General features: G+C 40.3%; 1 protein-coding gene across 1 annotated transcript in view; it reads left to right on the forward strand.

Annotated features, from left to right (window-relative positions):
- QSER1 (glutamine and serine rich 1) overlaps positions 1 to 15,149 on the forward strand; it is a 368,580-nt gene that overhangs the window by 323,018 nt on the left and 30,413 nt on the right. Inside the window, exons 11-12 of the mRNA XM_053720408.1 lie at positions 776 to 928; positions 10,245 to 10,340. Coding sequence (XP_053576383.1) covers positions 776 to 928; positions 10,245 to 10,340 — 249 coding nt within the window. The remainder of the gene's footprint in view (positions 1 to 775; positions 929 to 10,244; positions 10,341 to 15,149) is intronic.

A 15,149-nucleotide genomic window follows, 5' to 3' on the forward strand; every position in this document is an offset into this window, starting at 1 on the left:
CTGGGCGACGGTGTCTCCTGGAGGCTGTTGACTCAGTCGAGTCTAGTTCCTGCGGTCTCTAGCAAGGCTTGTGGACTATCTGCAGTCAGTGTCCTTGGGCCTCTTCCTTTTTTTCAAAGTTGTTCTCGGCTTCGGACGAAGTGGGATGATGTTGGGTAGGGGTTTTTAGGCCTGGTGCCGCCTCTTGTACCCTCCCATTTTTGCATTTAGTGTCCTCTATAGCTTGGGTATTGTTTTCCCAAAAGTAATAAATGCAGCTGTGGGCTCTTTCCATTTATGAAGAAAAACTTCAAAAAGTTGAAAAAAAATTATGCTTACCTGATAATTTTCTTTTCTTCAGATGGAAAGAGTCCACAGCTCCCTGCCCGTATTTTTCTGTGGGGCGTCTGTGTTATTTTTGTTCTTCTGGCACCTTTTCACCCTGATATTTCTTCTACTGTTCCTTTTTCCCTCGGCAGAATGACTGGGGGATGAGGGAAGTGGGGGAGGTATTTAAGACTTTTGGCTGGGGTGTCTTTGCCTCCTCCTGGTAGCCAGGTTCTGAATTTCCAAAAGTAATGAATGCAGCTGTGGACTCTTTCCATCTGAAGAAAAGAAAATTGTCAGGTAAGCATAATTTAAGTTTTATTTATACATTGTTATTTATTGTGAGGATTACAGCACTGTCATATGTATGTTGTGCACCTTGATAACATTAGGAGCTATAAATAATGTTTTAATAATGTGTCAGTATATTACATTGAATTTTTTTTCATATGATTTTCTTTTTTAAAAGAATGCCTTGGAGAACTACCCTGATTCTGCAGTAATTTCCAGAGAAACAAAAAACAAATCTGGATCCACCACTGTTTGTAAAATAAAGATGAGCGGCAAGTGGTATAACAAAAAAACATTAAGGCCGACTAAAACTGTTGGAAAACAAACACAGGTATGTCTTAGAAATACAGCTCTATATAGGTAAACTTGATAGCATAGAATAAAAGGATTTAAAACTTTACAGTATGTATAAATAAGTCTGCTCTGCTTTTTTGCATTTGAGTAAGAATGTCTGGCACACATGCATATTTTTTTTGTATATGATCTTCTACTTATTGAATTTCTAAATTCCTTATTTTAAAGTTAAAAGTTTAGATTAGCACAAACAAAAACGAAAAAAATATTAAAGGGTTTCCTAGCCAACTGTGAGTTTTCACTCTGGTATAGCCAGACGCCCGGTCTCTGTAACTCTACATAACCCAGATCTCTAAATAATAAAATGTATTTTATGGAGTTGTGTTGTGGGACAGTATATAAACATAATCTGTGGAAATGCAAAATAATAAGAATGAGCATGTGCTGTTTGTGTAGCTGATATAGTTCCTGGTCTGAATGTTAATCTCTTGCAAAGTTTTGCTGTCTAATAGACATCAACAAAATATATCCTTATCCAAAATCTGTATAGCTAATATATGCCTAGTGTTTCATAAGATAGGACATCTAGCCGACTCATTTTTTGAATTGGTGTGTATCTCTTGAGTATATTGCAAACTATTCCAAGATTGGTAAGAGGGCAGAAGAGTTTAGTACCCTTCAGTAAACTCTCTCTAAATCAGACATATAAAGGTGTAATTTTTAGTATCTGCTACCCATCACATTTAAATTTAGCATCACAGAAAAATAAATGATAAAATTCGAGTTCATAAATGTCAGATATAAGAGTGGTCTCTCTATTCTACTTTACCTACCCTCACTTTCATATATGTTCCCTTATTTTAGGTCCAAGAGTGACCTCTAGTGTTGGCTAGGGAAGGTTCCCTTTTGTATAGGCACTACATATTAACTTTGCTGTCCTTAAAGGGACAGTATACCGTAAAATAGTTTTTCCCTTAATGGGTTTACAATTGCTTTTTTTACCAACTGCAGAGTAAAAAATGTATGAAAATTAGCTTTTTAAGGTTTATTTCTGTATATTAAAGCTCTGATTTTGTGTTTTGAAGCCACAGCCTAATAAAATTGGTTGAGCTTGTAGGTATAATCAGATCTCATTACTGTATCACATTGTGCACATATACCTGCTTCTTTATCTTATATCTGTCCTTAAAACAATCACCAATACTTTGAGAGAACAATGGAAAATCAACATTTTATTACCTTATCTCTGCTTTATCACACTGGGAGTGTAATTTCTTCTGCTGGCTGTGTTTACAAAGCTTATCTATAGCTGGTACGCGCGGCCACAAACTTTCAGAATAGATGGGGATACCACATGCTAAATTAACAATTTCAAATGCCAATATAAGGGTAAAGGAGCTACTTGTAAACAATTTAATACACTCCAGCAGGTAAAGTGGATCATTGGGAACAAATTAAAGGGGAGAAAAATTGAGTAAACTGTCCCTTTAAAGGGACACTGAACCCAAATTTTTTCTTTCGTGATTCAGATAGAGCATGCCATTTTAAGCAACTTTCGAATTTATTCATTTTATCAAATTTTCTTCATTCTCTTGGTATCTTTATTTGAAATGCAAGAATGTAAGTTTAGATGCCGGCCCATTTTTGGTGAACAACCTGGGTTGTTCTTGCTGATTGGTGGATAAATTCATCCACCAATAAAAAAGTGCTATCCAGAGTTCTGAAACAAATAAAAGCTTAGATACCTTCTTTTTCAAATAAAAAATAGCAAGAAAACGAAGAAAAATTGATAATAGGAGTAAATTACAAAGTTGCTTAAAATTGCATGCTCTATCTGAATCACAAAATAAAAAATTTGGGTTCAGTGTCCCTTTAACTGTGTATTATTTTACTAGTGTATTGTATGGAAGGTTTGTCACATCGTTGTTAAACTAAGCTGGGTTGCATATTTTTCCTTTGATATTATGTGACAACTCACTGTATGACTTTTTTTCTTTTTGTATACTTATACTGTTTGTATGCCTATTTTGAGTACCTCAATAAAAATATTTAAAAAATATATATATATATCCTTAACTCACCAAAACACAACACAACATTTACTCGTTGTTCCATTTTGTTGTACTTCAGGTAATTTGTACACACACACACACACTATTCAACTTTCCCAACACTGATGGACTTTATCCTGTTTAATACTCCTTGAAGTGGTGACAAGTCCTATTATTTAAAAAAAAATGCTAGAATTTCCCAGCACTAACAATAAATAGGACCTTCAGTGATGACTGTAAAAATGTGTGCTAATTGTACCCTTTTCTTCATAAACGGGGAGAGTCCACAGCTGCATTCATTACTTTTGGGAATTCGGAACCTGGCCACCAGGAGGAGTCAAAGACACCCCAGCCAAAGGCTTAAATACCTTCCCCACTTCCCTCATCCCCCATTCATTCTTTGCCTCTCGTCACAGGAGGTTGGCAGAGAAGTGTCAGAAGATTTCAGTACAGTCTCTTATGGAGGGTAGTACTCTTCAGACTGGGACTGGAGTTTAAAGTAGTCCTGTCAGCCTCTCAGTGAGAGTATGGATAAAAGTTAGAGTCCGGAGATGCAGGGAGAGTCTTTCTGCGAACCCATCCAGACTCATATTAATAGCTCCATAAGCAATCAGCGTTGACAAGTTTCGCTGCCTACTTTCTTCTCTCAAGTCAATGTCAGAAGCGATGCCACTATCTGTCACACTTGAAGAGCCGTGTTCCTGTTCCACGGCGTAGATTCCGGTAAGATCGTTTCACTTTACTTTCAATATGGAAATGTAATGAAGAAGACAGGGTCTCAGTGGGACTCCTTTTATCTTATGGAATCAAGAGTTAATATCTCCTGAGGGGGGTTATTGAACAGGGGGGACTTTAATCTTGTTTGTTATGTGATTCTGTCTGCTAATGTGTAGTGATACTTGGGCTTGTGGCTATATTCGGAACATACCAGCCTTTTTTTTTTTGGCGGACTGGCATGCTTTTTCTTGGACTGGTCGGTGCACCTTGTGACCGGGCGTGGTCATGCTTCTGTTCTCCATTTCCGTATTCCTGACCATGTAGCAACGGAGAGAGTCTGTTTCCCTAGAGTCTGGGTCATAGGAGGTGGTGAGTGCCTCAGCCATTGGGGGTGGAAGGTGCCGTTTATTTTTTGTCCATATTTACAATCTCCAAGTTATGGAGGATTGTTTCCTCCAGAAGTTACGGCACAGTTCTGCATGGCCGTATCAATGGCATTGGCGCATTTACATCTTCCAGGAAGATATTGTCAGTGTTCTGTTAACCAGGGCTCGTCAGGCGTTGGATCGTCTGGTTCAGATCAGCCCTCTGGGGAAGCGGTTTCCTCTGGGCTTCAGAGGTCCAACCCTCGGGGCCAGGGTCATCAGTTGCCCTGGCGGAGGTAAGTCTTGCCTTTCGTTATAGACTGGTGTGCCTTCGTGTCCTGCTGAGGCATGTTTTAGCAGTGCTGGAAGATCCCAGTCTTAATGGGTTGGTGGATCCTCGGTCTGCCGTTCCAGACAGCAAGCAGGGTTAGACGAATGGGGATGAATCAATCTCCTTGTCTCCTTTTTTTTTTTTGCGTTTCTTCTTCCAGTTCTGAGCTCTGGAAGAATTAGATCTCTGACCGGCTGGTCCTGTTAGTGTGTCCTTTCTTCTTGGGCGTTATGGTGTGGCCCTCTTTTTTTATCTTGATCCGGTTAGGATGTATTTTTTTTTTAATTTTGAAAGCTCATGTCTGTTATAATTTATTCCTTTGGAAACATTTTCTTCTCTGGCATTTGATACAAGCAATTTTGTGGTCACATTGGCGCTTCTGCGGAAGTTATATGAAAGGTTAGGACACTGTTAAGTCTACCGTTTGTCTGTTTAATTTGTCTATCCCTTCTAGGGTTGCGACTTTCTGTGGCCTTGGACAGTTCTTGGGTTCCCTATGTATCAGGCTGGTCCTGGTTGGGTACTAGTTTCTGTCCCTTTGGGTCTATATCAGACACGTGGTGCCCGTTGTACCTGGCTGGTCCGGTTGGGGTGCTGAGTGGCTCACTCTTATTTTGAGTTTTGTTTTCTTGTTTTCTTTTACAAGTTATAGGGGGCCTTTCGTTCCTAGACGTCAGGCTGGTCCTCGTTTATTCTTCTGGGGGCATCAGAGGGGATTGTGATCCGTCCTAATTGTCTTATTCATGCTTAGGTGGCGGGGTTTCCGAGGTTCGGATCCTGCTAAGACGTACTCTGTAGGCTCCTGGGTTCTTTTAGTTCAGGTGCTAGAGTTTTTTCTCCTTCCCATAGTGGGTTGGAGGTTCAGGGGATTCCATGAAAATCCGTGGTGCCAGGTTCTGGTTGCATCTCCTCCTTGAAGCTTCCTTTGAGTTGTCCTCTTGGACTCTGTTTCCTTGATGACGGTACTTCCTTCGGGTCGAGGCAGATTGGGCCTTTTGTCCCCTTTCCTTGGGGCTGGCCTTCTGGTCATCGGTATCAGGAATTTAGGGCCTTTTTTGTTTTTTTTTCTTCTTCCGGGATCTCATCTGCTCCCATAATTTTGGAGTGCTGCAGATTATGTTGTCTCCTTTTTTCCGGTGTTTGGCCCTGCTTAGGCGTTTTGGGTTTTCATCTGCCAGGGGTAGTATGCTCGTTCAGTTGTCCTCGAGCTGTAGGTGCTTCCGGGAAGTTGATCCTGAGAGGTTCTTGGAGACTATTTTTATCTTCTCAATCCAGATTTTCTAGGTTTGTGTGTAATTCCTCCTTCTGATGCTGAAGTGTGGTATCCTTTAGATTTAAGCTGGAACACCTTCGCTTATTACTTAAGGAGGTTTTGGCTACTTTGGACGACTCCGACATAACTATCATAGTCAATCCTAAAAGTCTAGAAAATTGAACAAATACTTTGATGCTCCCTCCGCGGTGGAGGTTTTTCCGGTTCCTGACCATTCTGCGGCGATTATTGCTTGAGAATGGGAAAGACCTGGTATTCCCTTTTCTCCATCTCCTATTTTTAAGAAGATATTTCCTATAGCGGATTCTATTAAGGAGTCGTGGCAGACGGTTCCTAAGATAGAAGGAGCAATCTCCACTTTGGCCTAGAGGACTACTATTCCCATAGAGGATAGTTGTTCTTTTAAAGATCCAATGGATAAAAAAATTGGAGGCTTTACTAAAAAAAGATTTATGTCCACCAGGGTCTACAATGGCAACCTGTGGTGTGTATCGCCACTGTTACCAGCGCTGCGGCTTACTGGTTTGATGCGTTGTTTGAATCTCTTCAGTCGGATACCCCTCTTGATGAGATCCAGGACAGGATTAAGGCTCTCAAGTTAGACAATTCCTTCATTACAGATGCTTCCTTTCAGGTTATTAAACTGGGAGCCAAAATTTCTAGTTTTGCGGTCCTAGCCCGCAGGGCTTTGTGGTTGAAGTCCTGGTCTGCGGATGTTTTATCTAAATCTAAGTTCATGGCTATTCCTTACAAGGGTAAGACCTTGTTTGGACCTGGTTTGGCGGAAATTATCTCAGATATTACTGGAGGGAAGGGTTCTTTTCTTCCTCAAGATAAAAAGAATAAGCAGAAGGGACGTCAGAGTAATTTTCATTCCTTTCGTAACTTTAAAGGCAAGTCTTCCTCCCCTTTCTCCAAGCAAGATCAAGCCAAGCCTTCCTGGAAGCCCAACTAGTCCTGGAATAAGGGATAGCGTATCTTGTAGGGGGCAGACTCTCTTTTTTCCCAGGCTTGGATAAGAGATGTACCGGATCCCTGGGCGGTGGACATTGTCTCCTAGGGATACAAAATAGACTTCAAATCTTTTCCTCCCAGAAGCAGGTTTCTCCTCTCCAGATTATCTGTATACCAGATAAAAAGAGAGGCGTTCTTACATTGTGTCAAGGACCTTGCCGCCCGGGGGGTAATAGATCCAGTTCCCTTTCAGGAAAGGGGTCTGGGATTTTACTCAAATCTGTTCGTAGTTCCCAAAAAGGAGGGAACTTTTCGACCAATCCTAGATCTAAAATGTTTAAACAAGTTTCTCAGAGTGCCATCCTTCAAGATGGAGACTATACGCTCCATTCTTCCCTTGATACAAGAGGGTCAGTTCATGACAACAATAGACCTAAAGGATACATACCTTCATGTTCCCATTTACAGGGACCATCACAAGTTTCTGAGATTCGCCTTTTTGGACAATCATTTCCAGTTTGCGGCCCTTCCAATCAGCCTTGCCACAGCTCCCAGAATTTTTTTAAAAAGTTCTGGGTGCTCTTTTAGCTGTGCTTCGATCTCGGGGCATTGCAGTGGCACCTTATCTAGACAACATTCTTGCCATCTTTTCAACAAGCAGAATCTCATACGGAGATCTTGTTATCTTTTCTTTGATCCCACGGATGGAAGGTGAATCGGGGAAAAAAGTTCTCTGGTTCCAGCTACAAGGGTCGTATTTTTGGGGACCATAATAGACTCCCTGTTAATGAAGATTTTTCTGACAGAGGTCAGAAAAAGAAAGATTTTCGACTCTTTTCTTGCCCTTCAGTCCTCTCCACAGCCGTCAGTGGCTCAATGTATGGAGGTAATCGGTCTGATGGTGGCTTCCATGGACATTATTCCATTTGCTCAGTTCCATCTCAGACCTCTGCAGTTATGCATGCTCAGACAATGGAACTGGGACTATACGGACCTCTCTCCTTGTATAGATCTAGATCAGGCGTCAATAGACTCTCTTCCGTGGTGGCTTTCTCAGGATCATCTCTCCCAGGGTACTTGCTTCCGCAGACCCTCCTGGGTGATTGTGATCACGGATGCCAGCCTTCTAGGTTGGGGAGCAGTATGGGGCTTGTTGAAGGCTCAGGGCTTATGGATCCAGGAGGAGTCAGTCCTGCCCATAAACATATTGGAGCTGAGAGCAATCTTCAATGCTCTTCTGGCCTCAGCCTTAGCCCGGTTTATCAGATTCCAGTTGGACAACATAACCTCGATGGTCTACATCAACCACCAGGGGGGAACTCGGTGTTCCTTGGCCATGACAGAGGTGGCCTGAATTATTCAGTGGGCGGAGACCCACAACTGCTGTCTTTCTGCTATCCATATCCCAGGAGTGGACAATTGGGAAGCGGATTTTTTGAGCAGACAGACTTTTCATCCCGGGGAGTGGGAACTTCATTCGGATGTGTTTTCCAACTTGACCCTCAAGTGGGGGCAGCCGGAGTTGGATCTCATGGCTTCTCGTCAGAATGCCAAACTTCTGAGATACAGCTTGAGGTCAAGCGATCCGCAGGCATTTCTGATCGATGCTCTGGCAGTTCCTTGGAACTTCAATCTAGCATACCTGTTTCCTCCGTTCGCTCTCCTTCCAAGAGTCATTGCTCGAATCAAGCAGAAGAGGGCATCTGTAATTCTCATAGCCCCGGCGTGGCCTCGCAGGATTTGGTATGCAGACCTAGTGGAAATGTCATCCTTTCCACCTTGGAGACTGCCTCTGAGGAAGGACCTTCTACTTCAGGGTCCCTTCCTTCATCCAAATCTCGTTTCTCTGAAGCTGATTGCTTGGAGATTGAACGCTTAGTTTTATCTAAGTGTGGTCATTGAGACCATGATTCAGGCTTGTAAGTCTGTGACTCGCAGAATTTAACATAAGATCTGGCGTAAATACTTGTAGTGGTGTGAATCCAAAGGATGCTCTTGGAGTAGAGTAAGTATACCTAGGATTTTGTCCTTTCTCCAGGATGGTCTGGACAAGGGTTTGTTGGCAAGTACTCTAAAGGGTCAGATTTCAGTATTGTCTATTTTGTTACATAAGCGCTTGGCGGATGTGCCAGACGTGCAATCGTTTTGTCAGGCCTTGGTTAGAATTCGGCCTGTGTTTAAACCTGTTACTCCTTCATGGAGTCTTAACCTTGTTCTTAAAGTTTTACAACAGGCTCCGTTTGAGCCTATGCATTCTTTAGATATTAAGATATTATTTTGGAAAGTTTTGTTTCTTGTTGCTATTTCCTCTACATGAGTTTCTGAACTCTCTGCTTTACAGTGTGATTCCTCTTATCTTACATTTCACTCTGATAAGGTGGTTCTGCGTACTAAATTTGGTTTCCTGCCCAAGGTTGTTTCAGTCAAGAATATTAATCAGAAAATCGGTGTACCTTCTTTATGTTCTAATCCTCCTTCTCACAAAGAACGCTTGTTGCATAATCTGGATGTTGTGCGAGCGCTAACATTTTATTTGCAGGCAACTAAGGACTTTCGTCAGTCTTCTGCATTGTTTGTTTGCTTTTCTGGGAAACACAAGGGTCAGAAAGCTTACAGCTACTTCACTTTCCCTTTGGCTGAATAGCGTTATTCGCTTGGCATATGAGACTCCTGGCAGCAACCTCCTGAGAAAATCACAGCTCATTCCACAAGGGCTGTTTCCTCTTCCTGGGCCTTCAAAAATTTTGCCTCGGCTTCTTTTGGGAGAAAGGTTCTTCAAGCAGTGGTGCCTTCTGTTTAGGTTCCTGTCTTGTCCCTCCCTTATCATCTGTGTCCTCTGGCTTGGGTATTGGTTCCCAACAGTAATTGATGATGATCTGTGGACTCACTGTGTCATTAGAAAGAAAACTAAATTTATGCTTACCTGCTAAATTTATTTATTTCTTGACACGGTGAGTCCACGGCCCGCCCTGTAGTCAGACAGTTTCTTTTTATATAAACCTCTGCACCTTGTGTTACTTCCTTTCTCTTCTTTCCCTTTGGTCGAATGACTGGGGGATTGTGGGTAGGGGAGTGATATTTAACAGCTTTGCTGTGGTGCTCTTTACCTCCTCCTGCTGGCCAGGAGTGATATTCCCAACAGTAATTGATGATGATCTGTGGACTCACTGTGTCAAGAAATAAATACATTTATCAGGTAAGCATAAATTTCGTTATTTTTATTATCAAATTCACTTAGTTCAGTTAGTTTCCTTTGTTGAATAGCAAGTAGGCAGGCTTAGGCGCAGTATGCACGTGTCTTGAGCACTATATTGTAGCAGTTTTAAAAAAATACTTTTAGCAGTAAACAAAGTGCTGCCATACAGTGCTCCATGCAAGTGCTCGGGACCTACTTAGGTATGGAATTCTACAAAGAACACCATGAGAGAGAAACAATTTTGACAATAGAGTGAAACTGGAAACTTTTTTAAATTTGTTTGGTCTGAATAATAAAAAACATTTTTTGTTTTGTGTCCATTTAATTTGTTTTCCTGAGATAAAGAAGTGATACATCTGACACCCAGAATAACATCCAGCAATATGTGTGTATGGAAAATGTACTCTCTGTACATTCTCACATGAATACGATTTTCTATAGATATATATTTCTTTTCTTTATACAGGAATTCACTGTGGAACCAGAGAAATCCCATTTGTGTTCACTTTATCATGCACTCCATCATTATAAATATCACATGTATCTCAAATGCAAAGACGAGGTATGTATTATTATATACCGTACTTTCAGCTTGTAAATACAAAATTCCACAATTTATATGCCCATGAATGAAAATGACCTAACTTGTTCACATCATTAACTACAGTCGTATGCAAAAGTTTAGGCACCCCTGACAATTTCCATGATTTTCATTTATAAATAATTGGGTGTTTGGATTAGCAATTTCATTTTGATCTATCAAATATAGGACACAGTAATATTTCAGTAGTGAAATGAGGTTTATTGGATTAACAGAAAATGTGCAATATGCATCCAAACAAAATTAGAGAGGTGCATAAATTTGGGCACCCTAACAGAAATATTGCATCAATATTTAGTAGAGCCTCCTTTAGCAGAAATAACAGCCTTTAGACGCTTCCTATAGCCTGTAATGAGTGTTTGGATTCTGGATGAAGGTGTTTTGGACCATTCCTCCTTGCAAAACATCTCCAGTTCAGTTAGGTTTGATGGTTGCCGAGCATGGACAGTGCGCTTCAAATCACCCCACAGATTTTCAATGATATTCAGGTCTGGGGACTGGGATTTCCATTCCAGGACATTGTACTTGTTCCTCTGCATGAATGCCAGAGTAGATTTTGAGTAGTGTTTTGGGTCGTCGTCTTGTTTAAATATCCACCCCCGGCGTAACTTCAACTTTGTGACTGATTCCTCAACATTATTCTCAAGTATCTGCTGATATTGAGTGGAATCCATGTGACCATCAACTTTAACAAGATTCCCAGTACCTGCACTGGCCATACAGCCCCCACAGCATGATGGAACATCCACCAAATTTTAACTGTGGGTAGCAAGTGTTTGTCTTGGAACGCTGTGTTCTTTTGCCGCCATGCATAACGCCCTTTGTTATGACCAAATAACTCAATCTTTGTTTCATCTGTCCACAGCACCTTTATCCAAAATGAAGCTGGCTTGTCCAAATGTGCGTTTGCATAATTCAAGTGGCTCTGTTTGTGTCGTGGCATCACTCTCCCATACAGCTTCTCCTTGTGCAAAGTGCACTGAATTGTTAAACGATGCAGTGACACCATCTGCAGCAAGATGATGATGTAGATCTTTGGAGGTGGTCTGTGGGCTGTTTTTGACCGTTGTCACCATCCTTTTCCTCTCCGATATTTTACTTGGCCTGCCACTTCTGGCCTTAACAAGAACTGTGCCTGTGGTCTTCCATTTCCTCACTATGTTCCTCACAGTGGACACTGACAGCTTAAATCTCTGCGATAGCTTTTTGTAACCTTCCCCTAAACCATAATGTTCAACAATCTTTGTTTTCAGGTCATTTGAGAGTTGTTTTGAGGCCTCCATGTTGCCACTCTTCAGAGGAGATTCAAAGAGAACAACAACTTGCAATTGGCCACCTTAAATACCTTTTCTCCTTGGATGCATCTGTCTATGTAGTTCAAGGCTTAAAGGGACACTGAACCCAATTTTTTTTTTTTTTGATCCAGATAGAGCATGCAATTTTTAGCAGCTTTCTAATTTACTCGTATTATCAAATTTTATTCATTCTCTTGGTATCTTTATTCAAAAAGCAAGAATTTAAATTTAGATGCCGGCCCATTTTTGGCGAACAACCTGGGTTGTTCTTGTTGATTGGTGGATTAATTTAACCGACCAATAAATAAGTTCTTACCAGGGTTCTGAACCAAAAAATAGCTTAGATGCCTTCTTTTTTTAATAAAGATAGCAAGAGAACAAAGAAAAATTGATAATAGGAGTAAATTAGAAAGTTGCTTAAAATTGCATACTCTATCTGAATCTCAAAAGAAAAAATGTGGGTTCAGTGTCCCTTTAATGGGCTCACCAAACCAATTGTGTGTTCCAATTAATCAGTGCTTGGTAGTTACAGGTATTCAAATCAACAAAATGACAAGGTTGCCCAAATGTATGCACCTGTCTAATTTCGTTTTGATGCATATTGCACATTTTCTGTTAATCCAATAAACTCAATTCACTACTGAAATATTACTGTGTCCTTCAGTTATTTGATAGATCAAAATGAAATTGCTGATCCAAACGCCCAATTATTTATAAATGAAAATCATGGAAATTGTCAGGAGTGCCTAAACTTTTGGATACGACTGTATTTTTTGGTCGTCCTGAGTTTTGTTCCATGTCTTTAAGGGATATTAAACAGTAACAGTATACATGCTAGACATATGTGAATGTATTTTTTTACAATTATATTAGTTGTAGTGTAAACGTTTAGTTTTTATAAAGCACTTTAGTTTCTATAAAGTAATGGGCACCACCATGTTTAAACCTCAGTTGTCTTAATCTATATTTCCTGCTGAATATTATTGGTGACATATATAAATCAGGAAATAAAAAAGATTGTGCAATCAAGGTGCTGTAGTAATTATCTAGTTCCCACACAGCCTTGTTTGAACAATATTTTTTATTGCCTGTTTTATATCTTTTCCTAATTGTCTTCGGCAGTCGAGATAGATAAGAGAAAACTTAAAGGGACAGTCTAGTCAAAATTAAACGTTCATGATTCAGATAGGGCAAGCAATTTTAAACAACTTTCCAATTTACTTTCATAATCAAATTTGCTCTCTTCTCTTTGTATAATTTGTTAAAAGCTATGTATGCTTTAACTGGTTTCTAAGCCATTGAAACGGCCTCTTCTCTCAGTGCATTTTGACAGTTGTTCACAGCTAGACAGTGCTAGTTCATGTGTGTCATAGATTAGATTGTGCAAAATGTGTGTGTCATATAAATAAGATTGTGTGAAAATGCATGTTTGTCAAAAGAACGGAGATAAGGGGGCAGTATGCAGAGGCTTAGATACAAGGTAATCACAGAGGTAAAAAGTATATTAATATAACAGTGTTGGTTATGCAAAACTGGGGAATGGGTAATAAATTGATTATCACTCTTTTTAAACAATAAAAAAATCTTCAAGTAGACTGTCCCTTTTAATAGTTTTAAAAAAAAATTACATTTGTTAGATTGGATCAGTAGTATTTCTCTTGTAAGGTGTATCCAGTCCACGGATCATCCATTACTTGTGGGATATTCTCCTTCCCAACAGGAAGTAGCAAGAGGATCACCCACAGCAGAGCTGCTATATAGCTCCTCCCCTAACTGCCATATCCAGTCATTCTCTTGCAAGCTCTCAACATAGCTGGAGGTAGTAAGAGGAAAGTGGTGTAATATAGTTAGTTTTTTCTTCAATCAAAAGTTTGTTTTTAAATGGTACCGGAGTTGTACTATTTTATCTCAGGCAGCATTTAGAAGAAGAATCTGCCTGCGTTTTTCTATGATCTTAGCAGAAGTAACTAAGATCCACTGCTGTTCTCACATATGTCTGAGGAGTGAGGTAACTTCAGAAGGAGAATGGCGTGCAGGTTATCCTGCAATAAGGTATGTGCAGTTTAAGTTTTTCTAGGGATGGAATTTGCTAGAAAAAAGCTGCTGATACCGGATTAATGTAAGTTAAGCCTAAATACAGTGATTTAATAGCGACTAGTATCAGGCTTGCTATCAGAGGTATATACTCTGATTAATGTGCAATATAAAACGTTTGCTGGCATTTTTAATCGTTTTTATATATGCTTTGGTGATAAAACTTATTGGGGCCTAGTTTTTTCCACATGGCTGGCTTGATTTTTGCCTAGAAACAGTTTCCTGAGGCTTTCCACTGTTGTAATATGAGTGGGAGGGGCCTAGTTAAAATTTCAGACAGAGACATTCAGCTTCCCTCAGCAGTCCCCTGCATGCTTTAGGACATCTCTGAAGGGCTCAAAAGGCTTCAAAAGTCATATATTGAGGAAGGTAAAGCCACAGTGAAGCTGTGGCAGTTGTTGTGACTGTTTAAAAAACGTTTTTTTCAATTTGTTAATCTGTTTTTTGTATTAAGGGGTTAATCATCCATTTGCAAGTGGGTGCAATGCTCTTCTAACTTGTTACATACACTGTAAAAATATAGTTAGTTTAACTGCCTTTTTTCACTGTTATTTCAAATTTGAGCAAAATTTGTTTCCCTTAAAGGCACAGTAACGTTTTTTATATTGCTTGTTTAACTTGATGTAAAGTGTTTTCCAAGCTTGCTAGTCTCATTGCTAGTCTGTATAAACATGTCTGACATAGAGGAAACTCCTTGTTCATTTTGTTTAAAAGCCATGGTGGAACCCCATATGAGAATATGTACTAAATTTATTGATTTCACTTTAAACAATAAAGATCAGCTTTTATCTTTAAAAAATTTATCACCAGAGGATTCTGGCGAGGGGGAAGTTATGCCGACTAACTCTCCCCACGTGTCAGACCCTTTGACTCCCGCTCAAGGGACTCACGCTAAAATGGCGCCAAGTACATCAGGGACGCCCATAGCGATTACTTTGCAGGACATGGCGGTAATCATGGATAATACCCTGTCAGCGGTATTAGCCAGACTGCCGGAATTCAGAGGAAAGCGAGATAGCTCTGGGGTTAGACGTAGTACAGAGCACGCAGATGCCTTAAGGTCCATGTCTGATACTGCGTCACAATATGCAGAAGCTGAGGAAGGAGAGCTTCAGTCTGTGGGTGACATTTCTGATTCGGGGAAACCTGATTCAGATATTTCTACTTTTAAATTTAAGCTTGAGAACCTCCGTGTATTGATTGGGGAGGTGTTAGCTGCTCTGAATGACTGTGACACAATTGCAGTACCAGAGAAATTGTGTAGACTGGATAAATACTATGCAGTGCCGGTGTGTACTGATGTTTTTCCAATACCTAAAAGGTTTACAGAAATCATTAATAAGAAGTGGGATAGACACAGTGTGCCGTTTCCCCCCCCCCC

This window comes from Bombina bombina, chromosome 7 (assembly GCF_027579735.1).
Source record: "Bombina bombina isolate aBomBom1 chromosome 7, aBomBom1.pri, whole genome shotgun sequence".
NCBI classification, from domain to species: Eukaryota; Metazoa; Chordata; class Amphibia; order Anura; family Bombinatoridae; genus Bombina; species Bombina bombina.